Genomic DNA, 10,673 nt, shown 5'->3' with positions numbered 1-10,673 from the left:
AACCTGACAAGTAGGTAAGAGCTTGTAACCTGAAGTATTTAAGTGAACTCTGGGTCCAGGTTCTATTTGCCATTTTCGCTGTTCAAATGAACTCAGAACTAGCAGCGCTCCTCCACTAATTCGGGACAGGTTTTAACGAAGATACATTAATTATTTCAGTTTAAAAATATTTATTGAGCACCTACTTCTAGGCCAGCCCTGGGAATATAAAGATGAATAAAATTCAATCCCTGCCCTTAAAGAGCTTACACTCTAGCGGGAGGTGGGGCGGAGAGGTTCAAACATATAGACAAATGCACAAATACATCACAGCAGTTAAAATAGACGTTAGATAAAGTACTGTGAGACCGCTAAAGAGGAAGTAGAGAAGTCTCTGTGGGGAGCCCGCTGAATCAAGAAAGACTCCTGGGAAGTGGGATCGGCTTCCAGGACCGAACGGTTAGCCGTCGAGGTGTCGGGGGCTGCGTTAGGTCGGCAGAGGAAGTGGAAACGGCGCGAGCAGAGGCACACAGCGTGAAACTGCTTGCTGTGCTCTGGGATGGCCCTCACACCGCTTTATCTTCGAACCAGGAGAAAAGGAGGGGTGTGGGGAGGAAACCAGTTCGATCCCTGACGCTGGGGTAGGTCTAAAGAGGTTTGGGAATAAAAATCCTAGCAGATAGAGAGCTGCCCGGCATGATTCTGGGGAGATTTGTAGGAGCCGAAATGGGAGCGGCCAAGTTTCTGAAAGACCGGGGCTCCGGTGGCAGCGGGGGCCTGCGGAAGTTTGTGCCGCTGCGGGCATTTGGCTCTCAGGACGCTCTGCTGTGGGTCCCCAACCCCGACGGCTGACCCGCGGATCTTCGGGGCTCGCAAAGCCCTCTCGAGGCCTCAGAGCCTGCAGATCCCACTCCCTGAGTATGGAGCCTCTCTGCGCTCCGGTCACCGCTTAGGCAACTCACGCGGCTCCGCCGAGAGCCTGCGGTGACAACTGCCGTTCCCTGGTCCGGGGACACCAGGACGCTTACCGCTGCCGGTCGCGGGCGACCCTGCCCGCGCAGCCTCCTCATACGCAAGGCGGACGCGCGCCGCAGCAACCCGCGCAGGCCCAGATCCGCGGCGCATCGTCTTGCACGAGGCAGGCGAACCGCTGTAGCGCCGTCAGAGGCTCGAGGGCGAGCGCGCGCCTTAGTTGCTCCTGTGGCGCGCATTTGTTTATCGCCTCACCTGGGTTTTTAACCCTTCGCCCCCTCGCCCCTTGATTTTGAGAGGTTTCTCTCCTCGAGCTGTTTTGGGTCAGGCAGTCTAACAATAGGAGTGGCTCCTGGCCTACACGTCTCAGAGCTCCCAGGGCGCTGGACGGAAAAGGTGGGTGTGTGGAGTTGTCACCTCACGGAGTCGCGATTCGAACCCTGGCGGAGGGAATCACCTTCTCGGTACTGGGGACGCACTATGGAATTCTCCCGGGGAAAAAAGTTCGTGCAGACCTCCTCTCTCAGGGCTGCCTTCCCTAGGGGACCCACGCACCCGCCGCCCCTGCCGCCATTTCCCAGCAGGCCTCCAGGGGGCCTCCCGGTCGCGGCCTTCCTGCCGGCCGCTCCGGGCCCCCGCGCGGGGTGGGACGCGCCTCGGCGCCCGGGCCAGTGTGCGAACAATGACCCCTTCTCCCCTCACCGCCGCCTCTTCCCCGACACCGCCCCCCTCGCACCCCCAGGCAAACCTATTAGCCATTCAGGCCGACAAAACCCCGCGGCCCCGCGCATTGTCCCGCGGAGCTCCCGGCCACCGTCATTAGCCCTGATTACGCTGAGCCGCCTGACAGCCCTGCGGGCCGCTCGGCAGACCCCCCATTCACTGCCGCCCCCGGGCCCCGCCTCACAATAGGAGCGGAAATCGTCCGCGCTCCCGCGTCCCGGCTGAATAGAGCAAAAAAGCTGCTTCTCTTCTCCTCCCGCCCCATTCACGTTCTCTTTGGATACAATATTTTTTTCCTTTTTGTTAAAATTAGGGAGAGAGAACGGGGTCAAGGAAGATTTTGATTGAGCTCTTTGCCTGTCATTTGTTTAATGTAAACAAAGAGCAAGTCCTCCCCCACCCCAGCCTCTCATCCCCTCCCTCCCGGATTTTTATAAACAAACTGGAGGAGGGAAAGGGGGCGGGGGGGGGCGCTGGCGAGCGCGGCGGGTGGAAGAGGAGTGGGTCATTAAAGTGGAGGAGAGAGGAACTGCGGCATTTGGGGAGCGGGAGCCATCGCGCTTTTGGTGGAACTGGCGGGTGGTTGAAATATTTATAACCGATAAAGGGGCCTGAGTTGGTTAAATCCTCACATTGGTCAGATCCGTTGAATTGTTAGAATGCAGCTTCTTTCCACTCTGCTGGAGTAATTGCTTTTTGGGAAATTGTTACAGGAAATAAATTTCATGAGAAGACAGGAAACCCATCAAATGGAGATTTCTCCAAATTCGGAAACTTTCAGCATTGCTACTACCTGGAATTAAACACAAACAAACCAACAAACAAACAACAAAAACCTTTCCAGACTAGGATAAAACTGATATGGGGAGAAAAAATCTTAGAAAAAGAGAATTTTTACGATACCTGCCCATGGGAATTTTTGGACCAATTAACATAAATATCTGTGTCATGATTTGGAACAATTTCCAACACATGATTTTCAAAGAATTGACTACTCACAAGAGCAGTTAAGTGCCACCAGGTTTCTGATAAACGTTTTAAAAATATTTAAAGTAATGTGTCACCCCTTAAGATTCTAACATGAAATTAGATAAATGAACCTACAGATTGGTGAAACAGAATAGCTACTTTATAATGTAATCCTTAGGCAACATGTTACTTTAAGCAAATTAGGTGTACTTTAAAGGCTTTCACCAAAGCAGGAAAAAAAGCCCTCCATAACTGTTTGGTGTTGTCTTTTTTGTCAAGCCGTAAATGTTATTTAAAAATTATTTGTAAAGAGAAAGCTTAGCTCTTATCAGTGTTACCCTTTTTTTTCTTGAGAATGCGGAATGGACATTTTCTTTTGCTTTTAGGCATCATTTGAACTGGTTGAGTAGGATGGGATTTTTAGAATCTCAAATGCCTCTACATCATTTACTAATTTGTCCTTTCCCTTCCTTCTTGTACCTGGAAACATCAGTTTAAGAGAGAAAATTTGCTATTTTCTCCAAATGCTGGTCTGGGCAGCTCCTTTGTTAGCGTCTGGAGGGTCTGGGAAACAAGAATGGAAGTCTCTTGATATTTCATTGAAGCGCAATACTCCTTTGCAGATTCAGGACTACAGTGAAACAAGGCAAGCACCTATAGGGCAAAATTTAAAACAGCTCTCATTCCTAGATGCCTTGCACTTGCTGTACTTGCTTGACCTTGAGAGTGAATGCCTCCTTAAATTTTGTACTCTAGGTGCTTCCATTGCCTCATAGGAGTGCTGGCCTTGCTCCTTGGCATTCAAGGAACTAGGTGGGGAGGGAGGGCATTCTAGGAAACAAGAGTCTTCAGGAAGCTCTACCATGCTAGCCTTTCTGGACCCACAGAAGGGCATTTGCTTGCCTTCCCGAAGAACGCCATCTTGATCACAAAGATATCCCCACTCCTTCCATCTAGAGCTCTTGTGCAAGAGAGTTTTGGTTGTTAACAATTCTCTGGATAAGGGCCCCAGTATACAATGACAACAATTTATAAAACCCAAATGAGGCCAAATTTGGTTAAGTGATTTAGAAACCAAAAATCAACCCTTTTTCATGTCTTTGGTTTCTCTCATATATCTTGTCATATGACTGCTTTTTGTCTTCCATGGCTTCACTTATTTTATCTTATTTGTTTGTTTGTTTGTTTATTTATTTAGGTTTGGACACTGGCACTTCTACCCAAATAAGTTAGTAGGCTTCTGAACCAGAGGACATCTGCTAAGGACAGAGAGGTAAATTGAAAAGAGTCCTGTGTGTGTGTGTGTGTGTGTGTGTGTGTGTGTCAGGAGGAGCTCAAGGAGAGAAGTTCAGCTTAAGTGATTTAAAGATCAATGTCAAATTTTATAATATGCAACCCATTTCACTAGGAAAAAAAGCTTAAGAGACTCTGGATAACATTTACTTTTTTAGTGCAAGGACATTGTTTAGTTTTCTTTTTTTGGTATGTGTGTGTGCCTGCACAAGTTAAATCTAAGAATATTTGATAGTTTTAATCGAGGCCATTGAAGGACAAGGAAGCTCTAGATGACTTATTTCATGTTTGATACAGAGATCAGATTTTTAAAATGCCATCCTCTGCAGCCTCTATTTCACCTCAATTTGTGACATAACATCCTTTCCTTCATCTAAGTATCCTTTTTGTGGCAAATAATGTTTGATAAAAACCTTCTCTGCAGCAAGATGTTCATTTAGTTATTAAAACTTCTCCTATCTTTTGTCTTATTTTAATATGAGTTTAATCCTAAATGTAGTATATATCCACTTTAGCATGATCGGGGGGTGCCTATTTTGTATGGGAGAGGACCTAAAAGGAGATGGAAAACCTTTCTAATTGCAGAGCCTGTGTCAGAATAGTCTTGCATTTTTATAAAATAGGACTCACGACTGAGTCCCAGAGTTTGGCTTCTTAAATTATTCCTGAAAGCCACTAACATTTCATAAAAGTGAGTGTCAGGTGGACAAGCCATAGTAAACCGTGCTTGGGGATGTGTGGAGTTGCCTTATAGGGGATGCTCATGTTGCCAACATCTGGGTTTAAATATATGCTACATATGCACATGTACATATATACATACAAATATACAATTTGTTGGGCAAGTGGTTATGAATCTACCATGGGCCACTTAAAAATATACCAGGAGACGTCAGAGAAAGCAAAAGGTATAGAGAAGACTCTCCGGAGACTATTTGTACAAGGGCCCCCTGCTTACCTGGTGAAATGTTTTGTTTTGTTTTGTTTTGTTTTTTTAAGAATCTGAGAGCAGCTCACTTAATTAAGAAAGGTTGATCACCAGGTTTTTATTGTTTGGCTTCTTCACACAGAACCCATCTGTTCGAAACCCTGCGCCTTTAGAAACAGCAAGTTCCCAAGATACAGAGAAACCTACCACGGTAGTCTCTTAAATAAGTAAATAAACAGCATATATATGTTTTGTTTTGTTTTTTTAAAACTTCAAAGCAAAAGTTATACATATATAACAGCGTCCTTTCGACGTGAAATACCCACGGGAGATTCAGGACAGGCGCTCAGCGGTGCAGTTTGGGTTCCGGAGGCATCTCTGCAGTAAAATTCTTGGGAAAAAGCAAAGCAAGGAGAACGTGGCGCTGGGTTGAGCCTCACCGCGGGCCCCTTTGATAGCGGCCGGAGGGCGCCAGTGGAGCCAGGCCGGGCGGAAACGCGCAACCCGAGCCCTGCGGGTCCCTGGCCACCTGGTTTCGGAAGCGCTGGGTTTGCGTGGTCTCTCATCCTCCCTTACTATTTCATTTTGTGTTGTTTTAATAGTGGATTCTGTTTCCGAGTGTGCTGGATGGGCAGCTCAGATGTCGCACTCGCTGTCGCTGGACGTGATGGAGATGGCCGAAGTGGCAGCCTTGCTGGAGAGGCTGGCGGCCGGGCTGGCTGCGGCGCCCAGCACCTCGGGCGTGCCCTCTTCCTCAGCCCTTAGAGCCCGCCCGGAGCCCTGCGACATGACCTGCTGCTGGAGTCTATGGGAAGGAAAGGGACACCAGTCACAGCGTGTAACATAGCCTCCCCTTGCGCCCCCTGCGTACCCCTCCCCCGCTTTGCATCCCTTAAGCCCAGAGGCTAGCGGATCTCCCACAGACCCCGGCAGTTAAAGTAGGAAAAGTGAGGCAACGGAAGCCAGGAAGGATTCCACAGCTGGCCGCCTCTCCAAGTAGCCCAGCAGTTGTCCCATCCTTCTTCTGAATCCTTTCTGGGCTCCCCATCTGAGATGCTGGGCTCACAGGTTCGTTCGCGGTTGTTGGCCGCCTTTGTGAGATTTACAATACTGTCAAGATAAATGAGGTGTGGGTGACAAAGGCATATCGGGCTCCGGGATAGGGAACCCATTTCCCATCGTGCGTCTCCTCCAGGCGCACGCTCCTGTCAGTGCCCTACAGTAAGCCGGTCGGACCAAAGCTAAAGGCAAAAAGGGCTGTCTGAGGATTGCATGGAGCATTTGGTCCTGGGAGATGAGGCTGGGTTCTTGGACAAAATGTTTGGCTAATTTAGAGCCACACGCTGAGGAAGCGACAAACCTCAACTGACTATAGTTTGCTATTTTGAGGAAGAGTCGTCCACGTGGAAAGAGAACTCATCTTTCATCCAGAAGTCTATCGAAAATTATTTTCAAAGCATTGGAGGACGCATCTGGGCTTTTAAAACGACAACACTGACCTGCCACATTGCTAATAAGTCAGGCTTCGCTTAATAGGAGCCTGGGCCCAGGCTGACAAGAATTAGCTTTGGGCCTTGGGGGTCCCTAAATGTTGCTGGAATTTTAATGTTTACACATTTTAAATGTTTAATCTTTCCTCTTTTCAATGCAGCCTTGGTTTTATGACTGGAACCAGTGGCTGGGGCGACCCCCTAAGTTCCAAGAATGAGGGAGAGAATGGAGAACCAAGAGCCCGGAAGGAACTCCCCCCGCCCCCCGCCCCCCTTACCCGCCCAGGATCCCAGAACACAGTGGGCTCATAACTGAAGACAGACTGAGCTCTCAACTCCTTCGGATCCAAGTCGCTGGGCCCTGGGAAAGGGCCCCTGGGGTGCCTTCGCCCGACCCACCAGGGTGAGCGCAAGGAGCGTAGGCCTCTAGGTACCGACCTGTTCTTGGCTGCAGCCGCCCGGTCCCTTTGTCGGCGGTTTTTGAACCAGTTGCCCACCTGCGTAGGGGTCAGTCCGGTTGCCTGGGCGAGCTCACGCTTTTTGCTGGGGTTAGGGTATGGGTCCTGCAGATACCATTCCCGTAGCAGATGCCTCGTGCGCTCCTTGAAGCAGTGTGTCTTCTGTTCGCCGTCCCAAATGGTGCGCGGCAGCGGGAACTTCTTCCTCACGCGGTACTTGTCCACCGGCCCCAGGGGCCGTCCACGCAGCTTCTCAGCCTCCTGGTAATGCGCTTCGAGCCACAGCGCCTGCAGCTTGGCGTGCGACTCCTTGGTGAACTTGTGGTTTTCCAGGATATGATAGAGCTCGCGGTAGTTGCCGCCGTGAAAGGCCACGATGGCTCGCGCGCGCAGCACCGATTCATTCTTGTTGAGGGCCTCACAGGCCGCAGGGGCCACGGGCAGCGACCAGAGGAAGCGACCCAGGCGCTCTACGTCGCCGCTCTCCTCCAGAGTCTCGCATACCCCGGCCACTTGCTGGGGACTGAAATTCAAGATGGGCAACTGGAACATCGAGGCAGCGCCGACTGCAGCGGGGGCGCGGAGAGCGGAACCGGACACGCAGCAGATGTCGGCGGGCCTGGCGGGGTGCGCCAGGCTCTTCTCGGTGAAGCGGCTTAGGGCAGCCGGGACGCACGACCCGGGCAGCGCGGCGGCGCAACGGCTGGGAGCGAGCGAGCAGGAGGGATTGGAGGAGGTGCCGGCCCCGCCGCCCGGGTTCGGCTCGGCTCCGTTAGGGCACGCAGGCCGGCGAACTGGCGCCGCTACTGGAATGGGCGGATTGGCGGCGCGGGCGCCATGGAGACCCCCTGTCAGTCACTGGCTCTCTCTGCCAATCAAGACTGCGACCAGCGCGCCCGGGTCATTTCAGCACCTCCCCGCTCTCGACAGCGCCCGCCGTTTACCCGTGGACTTTTCCTCAGTATTTTGCAGAATCTGGAGGAGGAAAACACTGGAGAGTGGCTGGGAGAAAGTGGAAGGCAAGAACAGCAGCCTTTCAATACCCTCATCCAGCCTTGTTCCTCCACCCCCGCCCCCCACCCTTGCCAAAAGAGGCAGTGGTGCTACAGGAATCCACTTTGGAGTGATGCGCTGCCTGGGTCAAGAGGTCTCCAGAGGACAATGAGGACTGGGCCAAATCGAAATCCTCCAAGAATTCGCCAAGTTTAATTGTAATGAAACAGAAAACTTTGGAGGGGGGGAGCGCACGAATGGGGAGGGAGGGAAGTAGATCACCCCATTTCCCCCCAGCATCCATCCCCGCATGCATTTTCCGCTTTTCCAGCTGCAAAGCAGCCGAGTGGGAAGCGAATCTGAAGCAGAAGGAACGGGACCAGGGATCTGTTAAGAGGTCAGTTTGGGCTATCCCACCATCTTCAAAAGCCTCCTGAAATCATTTTAAATATGAGCTAGAACAACTGTCACACCTGATAACACAGGTGTTGACCATGAAGTCAAACACTCAAGAAAGGGAATTGCACCTCCCCAAAAGTTTATACTTTTCAGCACTAACCCCCCTCCCCAGTTTAATGGACTTCAACAAATGTGCAGCCTAGCCACATCTAGAGTGAGAAGTCACGGGTAGGTCAGGACAGCAACTTAAAAGCTTATTTCAAAGATCTTTTTTAAAAATATTGATTTGCTCTTCTTGCAGGCTGATTTTGCCCTACCCTGTGTTAGAACATTTAACTGGAGCTGAGCTGGGAATAGAAACTGTAACCTTGGCCTTTTTGCCCCAAAGGAATTCAGTACAAGTAGAGAAAGGGGAATCACAGAAATGGGGGTGGTGGTGGAGCAGAAAACCCTTTCTAAGCTGCTGAGCACTGACCCCTCCTGCAGAGAGGAAGGGCCTTCTAGGCAGCTCTGCCTTAGGGCCAGCAGATTGAATTGGCAACTTTTATTGATTCCCAATTGACATCCACATCATACCATTTTCTGAGGTCTCTGTCAAAAGAAACCATGATCTCACCTGGGCCTTTGATAGGGGCTTGTTTAGTGTGAAGAAAATAATTGGGAGAGGGGAGTCCTTCGAAAATGCCTGGAAAACTATCGTTGGGTCCATCCCTAAAGGAATCAGATGGGAATATTCACCTCCGAACTGGACTGGACCCGGCTGTCTTTTCTTTAGTATCAAGTACAATTTGTATGCGGCTTGTACAGCTCTGGTAAATCAGAAGGCAGATAGATAGCACAGATGGTTGGAGGTGTCAGGTCAGATTATGCTACGCCTGAGTGCAGGGCAAAGCTCGTTCTGACGGAAAACCCTGATATTATTTTCACAGATCTTCACAGTTCACTCGAAAAAAATAGCCTAGGTGGTGGGGGGGGGGAGAGGAAGCCCTGCAACCATTTACATCATTTCTGTGAGATTGCTAGCCGCCTCGATGCAGAGGCTTTCTTTTCTAAGAGTTCATTTTCTTGAAATGCGACAGGGCAGGGGCAAAATACAGAGGGCGGTGAGTATAATGTCAAAGCACAAATCTTCCCTAGCTTGGGGCGATTTCCAAATTCGCAGAAGAAACAACTTTTAGTGGAAACATCGAACACAAATGTCCAAAATACGCAGTATAGAAAACCCGGGCCTTTGGGATCGGGCAAGGGTGAAGCGGAACCCAGGAAGGCGGTGGTTCCCGGCACTTCTGGCCAGGGAAGGAGAGAATCGCCTCGCTCCAGTTTGCGGAAGTTTCTTATTTTTCCCTCTCGGGGTGTCTCCCCTGCCGGCTCCCCTTAGCAGAATGGCTTCACGCTCACCTTCCACGCGGAAGAAGCCGAAAGTCTGGGACACCCTACAGCCCCGAACCCAGAGAGGACCCCAACACATGCACTTAGCCGCTGGAGGTGAGAAGTTGCCGGTACCCCCAGGGGACCTCGCCTCCCCTGCCCTTTTGCTGAACAGTTTGAAAACTGCGAATTCGGGGGGGAAACTGGCTTCTTATCCTTAGTTTTCTTGAGCAAGTTGTGTTAATTTTCCAAGTCTACCTTCCCTCTCCAGGAAATGGGAATATCCCGTTTCTTGGACAACGGTTCTGCAAATACTGGGGGAGAGGGCGCGTTGGCTTCCGTGCGTTTGGGGCTCTCAGGCAACCGGGACCAAAATCTTAGGTTGCGCTGGAGCGGAGGGAAAAGGGCGCTGGCCAGAGGTTGCAAAGTCCCAGTTCCTCCAAGACTCCCTGTCTGGACGCTAGGCGTTCGGGGTATGAGAAGTGTCTAGAGGCCGGGGTCTACTGTCAGAAGATCCTATCTTCGCCATCCCAGGGGATTTGGTTTAATTTTATTAACTCAAACGAATAAACTACCTCTGGGAAAGTTGGGATCACGTATTCATTCATCACAAACAGAAGAAATACATACTCCCCCACACACCCCAATCCCTGATAATGAAAAAAGCTCCGCCGGGTTCCTTAAAAATAATCCCGTTGTGGACAAGGCGGTGACCGCCCCCCCCCCCCCCGCCCCTTAAAGCGCCAGGTGAAAGTTGTACCTTAGGGTTGACTGCTTAATTTTACGGAAAGATAGATTTTTACCAGTTTTGAAACTTTGCACCAACCATCCGGGCAACCTCCTGCTTGCCACCCTCAACTTTATTTTTCTTTTGCGTTTGACCAGGAAACCTAGAAAGCTCAGCGGCCGCCCCTGGCGTCGGGCCTATCTGGGCAGCTTTGCAACTTTCTGTGGTTGGTTTGCATCTAGTAGATTTGGGAGGCCTTGGGCAGATGCTAGGTTCTCGCTGGGAATCCAAAAATTCTATTCCGCTTTCTGAAGACTCAGTTTTACTTCACAAGGGAAAAATATGGAGAAAAAAGCTTGTAGAAGACAATGCCC

General features: G+C 50.5%; 1 protein-coding gene across 2 annotated transcripts; it reads right to left on the bottom strand.

The window, feature by feature from the left end:
* Nucleotides 1-4,957: 4,957 nt before the first annotated feature.
* Nucleotides 4,958-7,654, bottom strand: SIX6 (SIX homeobox 6). 2 transcript variants are annotated; one of them, XM_058739228.1, is made up of 3 exons: nucleotides 6,793-7,654; nucleotides 5,790-5,974; nucleotides 5,505-5,669 (listed from the first exon to the last, which is right to left on the bottom strand). In XM_058739228.1, the coding sequence occupies exons 1-3, from the start codon at nucleotides 7,362-7,364 to the stop codon at nucleotides 5,626-5,628; spliced, it is 801 nt and encodes a 266-aa protein (XP_058595211.1). In that variant the 5' UTR covers nucleotides 7,365-7,654; the 3' UTR covers nucleotides 5,505-5,625. The 2 variants fall into 2 exon arrangements, with proteins under 2 accessions (XP_058595212.1, XP_058595211.1); XM_058739229.1 differs by lacking the exon at nucleotides 5,790-5,974 and having other exon boundaries at nucleotides 4,958-5,669; nucleotides 6,793-7,649.
* Between the last annotated feature and the right edge of the window lie 3,019 nt (nucleotides 7,655-10,673).

Source organism: Neofelis nebulosa, chromosome 7 (genome assembly GCF_028018385.1).
Source record: "Neofelis nebulosa isolate mNeoNeb1 chromosome 7, mNeoNeb1.pri, whole genome shotgun sequence".
NCBI classification, from domain to species: Eukaryota; Metazoa; Chordata; class Mammalia; order Carnivora; family Felidae; genus Neofelis; species Neofelis nebulosa.
The sequence above is the reverse complement of the archived record's forward strand: the minus strand, read 5'-3'. Positions and strand labels throughout refer to the sequence as shown.